Source organism: Salmo trutta, chromosome 10, assembly GCF_901001165.1.
Source record: "Salmo trutta chromosome 10, fSalTru1.1, whole genome shotgun sequence".
NCBI lineage: Eukaryota > Metazoa > Chordata > Actinopteri > Salmoniformes > Salmonidae > Salmo > Salmo trutta.
The window spans coordinates 20,208,405-20,225,367 of NC_042966.1; the positions used below are offsets into that span (position 1 = coordinate 20,208,405).

A 16,963-nucleotide genomic window follows, 5' to 3' on the forward strand; every position below is an offset into this window, starting at 1 on the left:
GTCTACACGCTTATAGTGCAGGGCTTAAAGCTCGTCTTCACTCCACTGAACTTGTAAACATATCGGTAGATAGGCTTCCCCCTTAAAAGTCCAAGTAACACAAGAGCCCCAAAACAAACCTTGTAAACTTAGATTGGATGGGAGAGAAAGAAATCAAATCTTGATTTGACAAGTGACACAAATTGCCCCTCAAGCTGTTTGTCATAAATCACATGCTAAGCTACCCAGTGATGGGCATGGACTTTGGGTCCTCTGAAGGAACTGGTATTCCATAATCATAACTGCGAGTTCACATGCACAACATTGGGAGTAGTGGCCATATGAAGGGTAGATTCTGGGTATGGTTTTAGAGATAAACTGGCAATTAATTCTGTCCATTGGCTTCGTGCATTTTATATCTTAAACTGCCATTGGGCATGAGACATGGTTCTACACTAACATGGTTATCATTAGCCTTCTTTATCTGTCCAGGGCCAAGGCTTGCCCAACAGCCAAGGTTGTTCATTCAGAAGGTGGATGTGAAATGATCAGCCTTACTGATGGACTACTACAATGGAAAACACCAACACCATCCCTGGTATAGTGAGGAGTCAGACCTTGCCCTGATTGAGCCTAATTATGTAATAAGTTATTTGTAGCAAGGTGACCAATGAGCTTTTGAGTCTAAATGCAAGCGTGCTTCCTGTCCTTATCAATAAATCCAATGTCCACAAATCACATTGACTAGTTTATTTTATTAAAAAGACCAGGGTGCAAATATGAAATTAAAAAAAATAAAGACAAGCATATAATTTAAGCATTTTTAATACAAACTTAATATAAACTCTCAGTCCCTCTTGACATGTAAGACACTGACTCAAAATACTTTTTTTTTATACTGTATTTTTATCAAGTATTGCACAATGTTGGTACAAAATTAATTTATACGATTACATTTGTCCATAATATAGCAAAAATTGTTCAACTCTTAACAGAAAATACAACTCGTACACTTTGAATTCCAACACTAAGGAATACTATGTACACAATCTTTAGAATATTTGATGCATTTTAAAGATGATTTCTTTATCTTTAAAAAAAACAAACATAACGAAAAGCTGCTGCAGCCATCACAGATCACTGGAGTAGTAAAAAGATATAAATGCAATACCATGTCATAGAAACAATATACTCTGATATCTTACAAACTCTGTACTAAATTATACAGTTAGAAAAAGACCAAGTAACCCCATGTAGTAGTGCCAATTCATAAAAATCAGCCATGTCTTACCACCTGTAAAATACTGTGAGGCCTGAACTTGAAGATTGTAATTTTTTTTCTTTTTTTCTCTTCTCATGTTATGGAGCATTTTTTGTTTTTCCCCAACATAGTAAAAAAATTGTGCTTGGTTGGCAAAAAGGAAAAGAGAAACACAATGCATGTTGAATTTAAGTAACCAAGCTTGGACGCATTTGTACAACAAGCTTTAAGCAAAAAACTCAAGGGGGTTAAAAAAAAATAAAAATAAAAATAAAAAAAAAAGACACCCTTGGGCACATGCTGCTTCACTGACTAGACAGAGCTCCTCAGAGGACCCTCGTCATGATTTCCTTGAAAGTCCAGTTCTTCTTAATGTGTGCGTTTTTCCTTCTCTTCGAGCCACCGTCGTCATTCATAAATAACATCACGTCGTCGTTTCAGGTTTAGTTAGCCATCACCGGCTGGAATTGCTGGTTCGAATACTGCATGTTGCCAAGACTGAAGTTCAGCCCATCCATGAGGGACTTGTCATTGAGTCCGCCGTAGGCCGCGAACACATCAAAGGCATTGTTGTACTGCAGCGGGCTGAGTGCCCCCTCGCTGGGGAACACTCCACTGGGGCTCCCCTGACCCTGGAGGCTTGGAAACACAAACTCCTTAGCATTAGGAGAGAGTGCCGAGGCCTTCTGCTGCTGGCCCAGGCCGTACAGAGAGAGCATGGAGGTGGACATGGCTTTTTGCTTCAGCAGGGTGTTCACATTCAGCCCGAGGTTGTTGGTGGGGGAGGTGCGGGCCACCTTGTTGCAGTTTCCTCCGTTGCCGCCATTACCGTTGTTGCGGCCGGAGCTCTTCATCTTGGTGGAGCCGAACTTGGTGGCTGCAAAGGTGGCGGTGGTGAAGGTTATAGGCTGGGTGGAGCGTGGCATGAAGGAGGGGCTGACAGCCGCAGACTGCCCAAAGGGTGGTGAGGGAGAGCTGGACTCAGAACAGGCCCCAATAGGGTCACTGATGGGCATGAAGACCTGGGCCTCTGGGTTGAAGCTGTTCTTGATCTCCTTGTCCAGCTCGGACCCGTTGTTCTCATTGTTATCGTCCACGTACAATACCTTGACCGGCCCCTTCTCCCCAATCTGGTAGGACACCTCGAAGGGGTCAATCCACACACTAAGGTCCTGAGGGAGGTTATTCCGGACATCGTCAATGTCTAGGCCACTCTCCTTGGCTGCCTGCTCCACCACAGGGTCCACCTTCTCCCCTACGTGGATGCACCTGTACCCAGAGCCCTTATATGGCTTATCAGTGTACCAGTGGCCTTCATACTTCTTCTTCAGCTGCCTCTCGAGCTCCTCACCGAAGATGTTCACACGCCTTCTGGGGAGTTTGTTGTACAAATAGGAAATAATAAAGTTGAGGGCTACTTGGATTTCAAGCTGCATAGCTGCTTCACGGTTGCGGCAGGTTGTTTTTTCGTTATTGAGTTGGTATTCCTGAGTGTTGCAAAAACCTCCAAGGCAGTGGTAATCAGTTTGGGCTAAACAGGGACACTGATTAAGTGCTGGTTGCTGAAAAAGATATCCTTCCTTTCACAGGGTAGGGTTCCTAAACCTGGAATAAGAGGGAAGCGACATTAAACATTTAAAAATTATATGCTATACAGCTAAATCTACTGTACAGTAGTATAACTGCATATTCATTCAAGTAATATGTAGGAGTCCACCCATACAACAACAACATGTATGCGCGCATGAATAAGTTACCTTGGATATGGTTTGCTAAATGGCATATTATTTTAGCTCAGTTGGAAAGCTGTTGGCCTTATAAGCTTGATTGCATTTACAGTTCAGCCATTCACTTCCCTGTACACTGCATTGCTGTGTCTAGGTAGGCTGTACAACATAAGCAGTTATAAATAGGGCTGTGTTCCCCAGCGGTTTTCTAGCATTAGTGACAACTAAAGGCAAGCATAGTTGACCTCTGGACAATGGTGGCTCATGGCCCCTTTTAACGCAATTTAGCCAATGATCCGAGACATTGTATCCTCACCCGATATAATCTATTTGAGCAACAATTTGTACACTCACGTCCCCAATTCATTTGATATGATGAGATGGAAGAATAACGTTGGTTAGTGATGGTAACAGGAGAAACCAGCCACAAACATTGGCAAGAATGTAAGCGAGCAGCTGGTGATCTGAACTAGCTGCAATCGCAGAGAGCCTTGTTACGTAATCCTCATTGAATTTCTAATCACGACCATAGCTAGCTAGATGCCTATATTAGAAATGACTGGTAATACTAGCTATATCTATCTGAGATTATACGAATAGTCAAAACGTCCAATCCAAATCCTTATCATCACTTGAATCCAACCAATAACGTCGCTAGATAGCTTGCTAACCATTTCGTTAAAGCTACGCAACCAGGATGTGAAGGGGATGTAGGCTAAACTGCAGCTGGCATACCGGAGGTTTTAGCCTGATAAATACAGTGAAGGGGATTCACGCTCATCGGATAAGGTGTGTTGGCTTGCCCCAAATGTGCCCCGAATATCCTTTACGGTTGTTCAATTACCACCAAGGTAGCTAAAACGCTGGTTCTGGTTTTTAGCCTGAATTAGACTGATTTATGGGTTTCTAGCTAGCCGTCTAGATATCACACTGTCGTTAGTTATAGAAGTTAACGCGTTAGCTAGTAGCTATCACGTTAACCAACCTAACGTTAGCTACCCAACCAAAACAAGACAGAGAATGCGGTCTAACGTTGTCAAATCTCTGGAGACAAGCTAAGCTAATGCTTGATTACTGCCTTACTAACGACTTATATTGTACTGATGAAGAGGATTATACTTACATTTAAAGTTAAACAAATTCACATCAGGTCCTTGCACTGTCTGAAGACCGATTGAATGACTTGCTAACGTAACAAAATAGCGAGACGGTTACTTCCTTCTTCTACAAAATCTTCTACTGCTGTAACTATAAATTGAAATGATTATTCCAGTAGAGTTATGTGGAGGTCAATTGGAGTTTTGGAATATATCTGTTATCTCTGCGATATTGCTAACTCCCTACTGCCTGGGAGTTTTTACAACTCTGCCCTTTAAATTGCGGACTGTCTTGTTTATATAGGTTGTACTCCGCCACGGACATAAAGTAGGCGGTGATATGGCTCTCAGAGGTCAACACCAAATAGCGCTATTCTATTGGCCAAACTCGTCTTTCGTCATTCGTGAACTACTTCATCTTACGTTCCAATTGTAGGTTCTGCAAGTCAGTCAATAGTAATGGTCTGTTACGATAGTGGTAAGCTTTTCATGTTCATTGGGACTACATATTGTTGTCATAATGTTGAATGAAGATTGTTGAGATACTGAACATAAATAACTTATTTGGTGCTTTATGTACAATGAAAGTAGTAAATCGAAGAAACCTAATTTGTATAGCAAACCAACTGACACTGAGACGGGTTAGATATATTGACTCAAATATCAGAGACAATGATTTGTTGTAGTTGCTCTAATTATGGCCAAAGATTACGCGTGTATGATTATTTCGGAAATTCAATAAGCGTTGTGAGACGTTGTGCCAAAAAGTATGTAGAAAGGGAGAAGTAGTGCACAGACAGTTTGGCGGAAGGACATATGTCACCGTGTAGGAATTTGCTCTGTTCAAATCAAGTTGTTTTGGTCGCGGCCGCATATTTTGCAGATGTTATCGCAGGTGCTGCGAAACGCTCATGTTTCTAGCTCCAACAGTGAAGTAATACCTAACAATGCAAAATGTGTGTACAGCAGTAGTTATATAGGATGAACCTTGACTAGAATACAGTATATCACAGGAGGCTGCTAAGGGGAGGATCACTCATAATAATAGCCAGAACTGTGCGATTGGAATGGCATCAGACACGTGGGAACCATGTGTTTGATGTATTTGATACCATTCCACTCATACTGCTCCAGCCAGTACCACTAGTCTGTACTCCCCAGTTAAGGTGGCGCCAACCTCCTGTGCAGTATTGTAAATAAGAATATGTTCTTAACTGACTTGCCTAGTTAAATAAAGGTTAAATAAAAAATGATATATATTACAGCCTACATATATATATATATATATATATATATATATATATATATATATATATATATATATATATATATGAAGTGGGTAAAACAGTATGTAAACATATTTAAAGTGACCAGTGTTCAATGACTATGTGCAGTGTCTTCAGAAAGTATTCATACACCTTGACTTATTCAACATTTTGTTGTGTTACTTCTAAAATCATGGTTTTAGACATTTTTGCAAATGTATTATAAATGAAATACAGAAATATCTATTTTACATAAGTATTCACACACCTGAGTCAATGCATGTTAGAATCATCTTTGGCAGTGATTACAGCTTTGAGTCGTTCTGGGTAAGTCTAAGAGTTTTGCACACCTGGATTGTACACTATTTGCACATTATTCTTTTCAGAATAATATAGGCTCTGTCAAGTTGGTTGTTGATCATTGCTAGACAGCCATTTTCAAGTCTTGCCATAGATTTTCAAGCCGATTTAAGTGAAAACTGTAACTAGGCCACTCTGGAACAGTCAATGGTATCTTGGTAAGCAACTCCAGTGTATATTTGGCCTTGTGTTTTAGGTTATTGTCCTGCTGAAAGGTGAATTTGTCTCCCAGTGTCAATTGGAAAGCAGACTGAACCAGGATTTTCCTCAAGGATTTTGCCTGTGCATATCTCTGTTCCGCTTCTTTTTATCCTAAAAACCCCCTAGTCCTTTCCGATGACAAGCATACCCATATCATGATGCAGCCACCACCATGCTTGAAAATACGAAGAGTGGTACTCAGTGATGTGATGTGTTGGATTTGCCTCAAAGATAACACTTTGTATTCAGGACATAAAGTTCATTTCTTTGCCACATTTTGTGCAGTTTTATTTTAGTGCCTTGTTGCAAACAGGATGCAAGTTTTTGGAATATTTCTATTCTGTACAGGCTACCTTCTTTTCACTCTGTGATTTAGGTTACTATTGTGGAGTAACTACAATGTTGTTGATCCATCCTCAGTTTTCTCCTATCGCAGCCATTCAACTCTGTAACTGTTTTAAAGTCACCATTGACCTCATGGTGAAATCCCTGAGCGGTTTCCTTCCACACCGACAACTAAGTTAGGAAGGACGCTTGTATCTTTGGAGTGACTGGGTGTATTGATACACCATCCAAAGTGTAATTAATAAATTCCCCATGCTCAAATGGATATTCAATGTCAGATTTATTTAGATTTTTACCCATCTACCAATAGGTGTCCTTCTTTGCGAGGCATTGTAAAAACCTCCCTGGTCTTTGTGGTTGAATCTGTTTTTGAAATTCACTGCTCGACTGAGGGACCTTACAGATAATTGTATGTGTGGGGTATAGAGATGAGGTAATCATTATTGCACATAGAGTTAGTCCATGCAACTTATTATGTGACTTGTTATGTTCATTTTTACTCCTGAACTTATCAAGGCTTGCTATAACAAAGGGTTTGAATACTCATTGACTCACGACTTTTCAGCTTTTGATTTTTAATTAATTTGTAAAAATTTCTAAAAACGTAATTCCACTTTGACTTTATGGGATATTGTGTGTAGACCAGTGACACAATTATTTTTATTTTATCCACTGTAAATAGTCAAGGGGTGTGAATACTGAATGCACTGAGGGCAGCAATCTGTAAGGTGCAGGGTAGAGTACCGGGTGGTAGTCGGCTAGTAACAGTGACTAAGTTCAGGGCAGGGTACTGGGCTGAGGCCGGCTAGTTATGACTATTTAACAGTCTGATGGCCTGGAGATAGAAGCTGTTTTTCAATCTCTCTGTCCCAGCTGTGATGCACCTGTACTGTTTCCGCCTTCTAGATGGTAGTGAGGTGAACAATCCATGGCTCGGGTGGCTGAGGTTCACTTATGTACTTGGATCATTGGCTGTACAGGCTGTAGAGCTTTCCAATGACATTTTGATATGCCTTGGCTTGTTGTGACTACTGATTGGGAAGCACTCTCTGAACTGTATACGCCCCTATCTGAAGTTACAGGGTTATACTGAACTCTCTTTCCTAAGCCTTAGGAGTGCAAGAGAGGAATGGATATTGTGATATGAATGGATATTAGAGCAAAAGATGCAGATTGGGTCCTTGCTTAGCAAATAGGATATTATGTGTGAGTGTAACCTTTCACTGTAAAACAGTAGGCTAAAGTTCCTTAGGCTACCAGCTATAGCGTTTCCTATGATGAAACTTAGCTTTAAGGTCATGGTCTGTGGGACTGTGTGAGTGGTTTTGTTGCACAATGGCCCAGTTCTGTCTGTCTGTCTGTGGCTCTGTGCTCTTACAAAGCAGCTGTGTCGAGCTTAAGCTATTTCTCTCTCTCTCTGCTAGACCTAAGGTGTTTGACGTCACAGCCCACTCTTACCTAACATGGACTCCAGAGCTCTAGGTTTGCACAATAAACACAACACCGCATGAATGAATTATACAGTTGGGGAAAGGGAGGTTCAGGGGAGGGAGGGTGTGTTTTAGAGGGGAACAGATTTGAGACTGAATAGTATATCCTGCCCCAAATACCCAGACAAAAGGGGACAGAATGTTTCAGAAATGCTTGATTTGTTCAGCCTGTCCAACTCAGGGGATGGACGTTAATGCAGTGCAGACAGTAGTCTGGGAAAAGCAGCATGCTGTCGATTCAATACAGTATTAGAATTGATTATAATATGATTGACATTAATTTATAGTAGAGTGTCTGTTTTTTCAGCAACATGTTTTTCTGCTGCCTCAGGCAAAAAAACAAACAACTTGAGTATAAGGACTCGGGTAGATAAAAAGGGAAACGTTTTGATGTTTTTTCAGTCTCTCTCTATCCATCTCTCTCTCGCTCTCCCTCCCCCTATCTGCCCCTCTCTCTCCAGATTGGGTCTCTGTAGGGGTGAGAGATGAGTCCCACCAGGGAGGATCCTGTGTGATGAAGCCACGAAGAGACACTGCAAGAGCCGTTGGACACAGACCAAGGCCAATACTGTTGTTGTTCTTGTTTGCCCACAACATGGCTGCATTCAGGTTGTGAGTTGACCAAATACTGAATCAAGGCTATCTGTATGCTACAAATTACAGTATAAAGTATATACACTACAAAAAAAACAAAAGTATGTGGACACTTGCTCGTCGAACATCTCATTCCAACATCATGGGCATAAATATGGAGTTGGTCCCCCCTTTGCTTCTATAACATCCTCTACTCTTCTGGGAAGGCTTTCCACTAGATGTTGGAACATTGCTACGGGGACTTGCTTCCAGTCAGCCACAAGAGCATTAGTGAGGTTGGGCACTGATGTTGGGCGATTAGGCCTGGCTCACAGTCGGCGTTCCAATTCATTCCAAAGGCGTTTGATAGGGTTTAGGCCAGGGCCTTGTGCAGGCCAGTCAAGTTCTTCCACACCGATCTCGACAAACCATTTCTGTATGGACCTCGCTTTGTGCACGGATGCATTGTCTTGCTGAAACAGGAAAGGGCCTTCCCCAAACTGTTGCCACAATGTTGGAAGCACAGAATTGTCTAGCATGTCATTGTATGCTATAGCGTTAAGATTTCCCTTTTACTTGACTAAGGGGCCTAGCCCATACGATGAAAAACAGCCCCAGACCATTATTCCTCCTCCACTAAATTTTACAGTTGGCACTACGCATTCGGGCAGGTAGCGTTCTCCTGGCATCCGTCAAACCCAGATTTGTCAGTCGGACTGCCAGATGGTGAAGTGAGATTCATCACTCCAGAGAATGTGTTTCCACTGCTCCAGAGTCCAATGACGGTGAGCTTTACACCCCTCCAGCCGATGCTTGGCATTGCGCATGGTGATCTTAGGCATGTATGCGACTTCTCGGCCATGGAAACCCATTTCATGAAGCTCCCAAAGAACCGTTTTTGTGCTGACATTGCTTCCAGAGGAAGTTTGGAACTCGGTAGTGAGTGTTGCAACCGAGGACACGCAATTTTTACGTGCTACACGCTTCCGCACTTGGCGGTCCCGTACTGTGAGCTTGTATGGCCTACCACTTCACGGCTGAACTGTTGTTGCTCCTAGACGTTTCCACTTCACAATAACAGCAATTACAGTTAACCGGGCAGCTCTAGCAGGGCAGAAATTTGACAAACTGACTTGTTGGAAAGGTGGCATCATATGACAGTGCCACATTGAAAGTCAGTAAGGTCATTCTACTGCCAATGTTTGTCTATTGAGATTGCATGGCTGTGTAGTTGATTTTATACACCTGCCAGCAACGGGTGTGGCTGAAATAGCCAAATCCTCTCATTTAAAGGAGTGTCCACATACGTATAGTGTATGACATGTGTACGTATAGTGTATGACATAAGCCATGTAGCAGACACTTTCATCCAAAGCGATTTACAGACATGTGTGCATACATTTTCCGTATGGGTGGCCACAGCGGGAATCAAACCCACGACCCTTGGCGTTGCAAGCGTCTGTATATTAGTACATACCACAAATGATTGTCTTATTTGGTTGTTATTTGGTTTTATTCCCACAACAATGCAGCATTCAGGCAGTGAGATGGCCAAATACTCTAAAATGCCTTTCTTTATCAAAGCATCGAAGAACCACTACATAGTGCACCAAACAATGGCTGTTTATTTAGTTGTTACTTGGTGTTTATTTTTCACAACATTGTGACATTCAGGTGGTGATGTTTTCCTAGTTGTGAATTCTGCCTGAAGGTAAACAGCACATGCTTCATGTAGATGTCTAAAGACACATAGTCAGCACACATGACATTTCTTTCTCCTTTTCACATAGCTGTGAAACCTTTCTTCTCTTCCCCACACTTCTCTTGTCTTCTCTTCTCCTTTCTTCGGAATCTCGGTTGCTGTTGTGTACCTGTTTGCCATGGGCTGACTTTGTGGCTTTGTTATGGAAGATACACCCTGGGAACATATCAGCCAATACTACTTGTTTTGGTGATATGTTCCGTTTCACACAGCCAAAAGCTCTCTGACTCATGCTTTATACCTAGGAGGGGCAAGGACTTTCTAGAATAATTATTATTCAGATATGGTCTTTGATGATAAGAATCTGAGATTACATGGCTCACGGGAATTTACTGGTTTTCACACTTCAGCACAACACCTGCTCTCGCTGACATTTTATAGGTCTGTGAAGTTAGTTTGGCAAGTCAATACTCATCCCCCAATGATTTCAAACTTGTCATGGTGAGGCAGAATATTGTCAAGTTTTGTGCAAGTCAGCATACCGTCGAGATTTTTACAGGTAACTGCCAAAATAATGGAAACAGTTGAGTAAATGAGAAATACAAAGTATATTGAAAGCAGGTGCTTCCACAAAGGTGTGGTTCCTGAGTTAATTAATCAATTAACATCCCGTCATGCTTAGGGTCATATATAAAAATACTGGGCAGACCATTATTTTGCCCATTATTTTGGCTACCATGGCTATGACAATGCCCCCATCCACAGGGCACGAGTGGTCACTGAATGGTTTGATGATTATGAAAACAATATAAACCATATGGCATGGCCGTCTCAGTCACCAGACCTCAACCCAATTCAACACTTGGAACGGCTCCTGAGGCAGCATTTTCCACCACCATCCACTAAACACCAAATTAGGGAATTTCTCATGGAATAATTGGTGTCGCATCCCTCCAATAGAGTTCCAGACACTTGTAGAATCTATACCAAAGTGCATTGAAGCTGTTCTGGCTCGTGGTGGCCTAACGCCCTATTATGTTGGCAGTTACCTGTATCTATAAAGTGTTTCTTCATTTGCGATAGCCATGGAACTTTAAAATGTGAGAGACTAATAGAGTAAATGTGGCAAATTAAATGTACCCGTCACTGTCATACATGAGGTACATCAGCTGAGGGTATAAACTTCAACCTGTCCAGTTGTTTACAAACTCTGTGGCTGAGAGAGGCAGGGCTCGGGGAGTTTGTGTGCTTGCATGCATACGTGTGTGTGTGTGTGTGTGTGTGTGTGTGTGTACTCACTAGTCACACACCTCTGCTAAGAATGTCATTAATGTAAGCACTGTTAATACCTGCCCAGCTCGATTCTACATACACACTCTTGTGTGTGTGGGTATGTGTGGGTCTCTGTTGAATACATGCATGCTTTGAAGAGGTTTGAGCAGTGGGTTCAGGGAAAAGAGTTGGAAATAGCTTTCAGGCTAAATAAGCTGAGGCTTACACTAAAACCTTGATATTCAGTATAGGCATGGAAGATGGGACTGTGAACCAAATGAATTTGGACAGTATAATCTCGTAGTTATCGTTATCATGAATTTAAAGTAATGTCTTCAGTACTGAGCCTTATATAATGCCCAATATAAGCAAGGTCAATGTCTGAATATCTTTTAATGTCTTTAATGCTTTAAAAGCTGAGCCCATTTGATTTTGACTATGTACAATATGTGGGTTGCACAATGTCTATTAAGTATCAGTGGGATCACCTCTGCTCCTCCATTTAAATACCATTCTGTTCCAGCACTGGGTTTCATGTCAGGGATTATGTTCAGCAGGCTGAGCTGCACTATCATGATTCATCCAACAGAACACCACCAGCCAGTCAGCTTCATGACATCAACAAGACACAGAGACACTTCTAAAATCACACCCTATTCCTTATGTAGTGCACATATAGCCATATAGCCCAGAGCCACATCGAAAACACACACAGATCTTGGCTAGGTCTCAAATAATACGACATGGACATAGTTTATGTGTGTGTGTGTGTGTCTGTATCTGTCTGTGCGTACGTGCGTGCGTGCTTGTGTGTGTTTTCCTGCTGCAGACACAGAAAGTACACTTACACGTGATATAAAGCTGATCTTTTGTAGTCAGGTCGACTTTGAGAAATTCAATTCCACTCAGCATTAAACAGCTAGTGGTTGTGGATGGAATGGGTTTTGGAGTGAGGGCCATCCATTGCGCTTAGCAGGGACGATGTGTCACGTTGCCATGAATAGTAAATGGAGTCTGATACAGCTCTGACTCCTTGTCACGGTGATTTGTATTTTTATCCTCCTCTCTTTTCTCCCATGCTCCCTTGCTCCTCTCTCATACATTTAGATTCTGACCTTCCATCGCTTACACACTCATGTTCTGAAGTCCTTCATCTACAGATTTTCTGTCTCCTCTCCTCTCCTTGGGTATCAAATCGATTTCTGGGACAGGAGAAGACGGCATTGAGCTCTCAAAAAGAGTCTTAACTAATTGAGAGCTGGGGAATGAATGGTTTCTCAGCTTTCTCAGGTTCATATATTAAGACCACATATTTGAATTTGATACACAACACAAGTGCACTGCATACAAACAGAGAAAAATAGAAGGATCGCTTCACATCTAGACTAGTGTTTCGTTAAGCTTTCCGACTGCTACTCAAGCGTGGAGCGTGCACAAACCCTTCATTTGAGAAGCCTTCAATCTCTTTTGTTTGCCAGAAATGATGTGAAGGTAGTCATGGCAACTCTTCTTACAGATTACTCTTTGGCAGTGAGAGTAGCACTCAAGTGCCATTTTCTCCCCAGGCCAAATGTCAGATCCCATTGCTTTAATGGCAATGAGCTGTTTTCTACAATTGGTGTAAAAAAAGGCACTTTGAACACAAGGAGATGGTGATAGAGATAGACTATTATAGGAAAAGAGTTAGTTCGTCTGAGATAGTCTTCTATTTTTCTCATCCTCTTGTTCTCTTCCAGGTTGAATATCACTGCTTGATAATGGATTGTAAAAGAAAAGTATAATGTTGTGTTCCCACAATGAGATTTCACTGGATCAAAGGGCTGATACGGTGGTGTTAGTGTAAGGAGAGGAGCAGGAGCCAGATTTCGCTGATGGTATCCTTCTACAGCCCTGGGGAAAGGTGATAGGCTGGCCAGGAGTGTGAGAGCAGAAAAACAAACCATGGAGCAAAAAAAAAATGTTTTTGGTCTACTGTACATTATCAGCATCAGCAACTCTCTATTTGAATCTCTAAGGGATGATTGAAAGAGAGAGAATAGAGAATGGTGGTGGGGGATGGGGGGAGGGTAGAAGTGACATTGCACTTTGCCTGGGAACAAAATGCTATTTTCTGACAAAGTTGGTACTTTCAGCCAAGCCTGAGTCGATAATAATAATGAATTACCCAGTGAATTAATGAAAGAGTTACAGTTTTTCTCGATCGTGTACATTTTTGGGGAGGGATCTGTGTTGAAATGTATGGATAGAGGAACAACAGTGATCATATGCTCAGATACATTTACAGAACTTCTGATAATTTTCTTGCTACAGTTTACAGTTAAGTAATTTAGCATACACTCTGTGAGTGAATACATTTTCGTAGTAACTGGCTTGCATATCTTAGAACACCTTTTGCAAAACTTTAAATACAGATGTAAGGAGGAATAAAGGTTGCCGGAGAAGATGGCAGACGTTTTACACGCCCCCAGCCGATTGTGTTATTTTCTTCACTTATTTGCGTTGTTTGTAACTTATTTTTTTACTTATTTTGTACATAATGTTGCCGCTACCATCTCTTATGACCACAAATAACTTCTAGACATCAGGTCTGCGATTACTCACCACGGACTGGCAGAATCCTCTTTTTCCTTTCACGACTCTGATGAGCCCGACGCGACGGATACGCTGCTTCCTCGGGAACAGGCCCCGATCCCCATGATCTGCGTGAAGAGGAGGCAGAGAAAGAGGGGCCGAAGGTCCGGCTGCCTTCTGAGAATTCGCAGGCGATCGAATAAACCTCCACTTCCCTCCATTCTGCTATCAAACGTGCAATCTTTGGACAATAAAATCGATGAGTTACGCGGAAGTGAAGCAGATGCTAAGCTACAGGATTATTTTGCTAGCACAGACTGGAATATGTTCCGGGATTCCTCCAATGGCATTGAGGAGTACACCACATCAGTCATTCAATCAATCAATCAAATGTATTTATAAAGCCCTTCTTACATCAGCTGATGTCACAAAGTGCTGTACAGAAACCCAGCCTAAAACCCCAAACAGCAAGCAATGCAGGTGTAGAAACACGGTGGCTAGGAAAAATTCCCTAAAAACTCCAATTGGCTTCGTCAATAAGTTCATCGATGGCGTCGTCCCCATAGTGACCATACGTACATACCCCAACCAGAAGCCATTGATTACAGGCAGCATCCGCACTGAGCTAAACGCTAGAGCTGCCGCTTTCAAGGAGCAGAAGCTTATAAGAAATCCCGCTATTGTCACGCCTGCTCCCACTCTTCCTCCCTCTGGTGCTCAAGGGCGCCAGACTCCCCAGCATTACGCACTCAAGCCACCCTCAGTACGCACACCTGCCTTCCCCCCGTCACGTACATCAGCGATCATTGGACTCACGTGGACTCAATTACTTGTGTCATTACCTTCCCTATATCTGTCTGTTCCCAAGCTCTGTTCCCTGCTTCGGGATTGATTGTCATATGTCTGTGTTATCTGTGTTCTGACGCTGTTCCTGTCCTGTTCTATGTCTGTTCCCTATTAAATGTTTGACTCCCCGTCACTCCTTACAGCTATGCCCTCTGACGAACCATCAAACAGGCAAAGCATCAATACAGGACTAAGATCGAATCGTACTACACCGGCTCTGACGCTCGTCGGATGTGGCAGGGCTTGCAAACCATTACAGACTACAAGGGGAAGCACAGCCGAGAGCAGCCCAGTGACACTAGCCTCCCAGACGAGCTAAACTACTTCTATGCTTGCTTCGAGGCAAATAACACTGAAACATGCATGAGAGCACCAGCTGTTACGGAAGACTGTGTGATCACGCTCTCCAAAGCCGATGTGAGTAAGACCTTTAAACAGGTCAACATTCACAAGGCCGCAGGGCCAAACAGATTACCAGGACGTGTACTGCGAGCATGCGCTGACCAACTGACAAGTGTCTTCACTGACATTTTCAACCTCTCCCTGTCCGAGTCTGTAATACCAACATGTTTTAAGCAGACCGCCATAATCCCTGTGCCAAATAACACTAAGGTAACCTACCTAAACGACTACCGACCCGTAGCACTCACGTCTGTACCATGAAGTGCCTTGAAAGGCTGGTCATGTCTCACATCAACACCATTATCCCAGAAACATTAGACCCACTCCAATTTGCATACCGCCCCAACAGATCCACAGATGATGCAATCTCCATTGCACTCCACACTGCCCTTTCCCACCTGGACAAAAGGAACACCTATGTGAGAATGCTATTCATTGACTACAGCTCAGCGTTCAACACCATAGTGACCTCAAAGCTCGTCAATAAGCTAAGGACCATGGGACTAAACACCTCCCTCTGCAACTGGATCCTGGACTTCCTGACGGGCCGCCCCCAGGTGGTAAGGGTAGGTAACAACACATCTGCTACGCTGATCCTCAACACAGGGGCCCCTCAGGGGTGAGTGCTTAGTCCCCTCCTTTACTCCCTGTTCACTCATGACTGCACGGCCAGGCACGACTCCAACACCATCTTTACATTTTCTGATGACACAACAGTGGTAGGCCTCATCACCGACAACAATGAGACAGCCTATAGGGAGGAGGTCAGAGACCTGGCCGTGTGGTGCCAGGACAACAACCTCTCCCTCAATGTGATCAAGACAAAGGAGATGATTGTGGACTGCAGGAAAAAGAGGACCGATTACGCCCCCATTCTCATCGACGGAGCTGCAGTGGAGCATGTTGAGAGCTTCAAGTTCCTTGGTGTCCGTATCACCAACAAACTAACATGGTCCAAGCACACCAATAAAGTCGTGAAGAGGGCATGACAAAAACCTATTCCCCCTCAGGAGACTGAAAAGATTTGGCATGGGTCCTCAGATCCTCAAAAGGTTCTACAGCTGCACCATCGAGAGCATCCTGACTGGTTGCGTCACTGCCTGGTATGGCAAATGCTAGGCCTCCAACCGCAAGGCACTACAGTGGGTAGTGCGAACGGCCCAGTACATAACTGGGGACAAGCTTCCTGCCATCCAGGACCTCTATACCAGGCGGTGTCAGAGGAAGGCCCTAAAAATTGTCAAAGTCTCCAGCCACCTAGTCATGGACTGTTCTCTCTGCTACCGCACAGCAAGCGGTACCAGAGTGCCAAGTCTAGGTCCAAAAGGCTTCTAAACAGCTTCTACCCCCAAACCATAAGACTCCTGAACATCTAGTCAAATGGCTACCCAGACTATTTGCAGTGCCCCCCCCCCTTTACACCACTGCTACTCTCTGTTGTCATCTATGCATAGTCACTTTAATATCTCTACCTACATGTACAGATGATGTCGGAAGTTTACATACACTTAGGTTGGAGTCATTAAAACTCGTTTTTCAACCACTCCACAAATTTCTTGTTAACAAACTATAGTTTTGGCAAGTCGGTTAGGACATCTACTTTGTGCATGACACAAGTGATTTTTCCAACAATTGTTTACATACAGATTATTTCACTTATAATTCACTGTATCACAATTCCACTGGGTCAGAAGTTTACATACATAAAGTTGACTGTGCCTTTAAACAGCTTGGAAAATTCCAGAAAATTATGTCTTGGCTTTAGAAGCTTCTGATAGGCTAATTGACATAGTTTGAGTCAATTGGAGGTGTACATGTGGATGTATTTCAAGGCCTACCTTCAAACTCAGTGCCTCTTTGCTTGACATCATG

General features: G+C 42.9%; 1 protein-coding gene across 1 annotated transcript; it reads right to left on the minus strand.

Moving 5' to 3' along the window:
* Positions 1 to 719: 719 nt before the first annotated feature.
* LOC115201299 (protein Tob1) lies at positions 720 to 4,356 on the minus strand. Its single transcript, XM_029764810.1, has 2 exons — positions 4,091 to 4,356; positions 720 to 2,845 (listed from the first exon to the last, which is right to left on the minus strand). The coding sequence occupies exon 2, from the start codon at positions 2,674 to 2,676 to the stop codon at positions 1,684 to 1,686; it is 993 nt and encodes a 330-aa protein (XP_029620670.1). The 5' UTR covers positions 2,677 to 2,845; positions 4,091 to 4,356; the 3' UTR covers positions 720 to 1,683.
* Between the last annotated feature and the right edge of the window lie 12,607 nt (positions 4,357 to 16,963).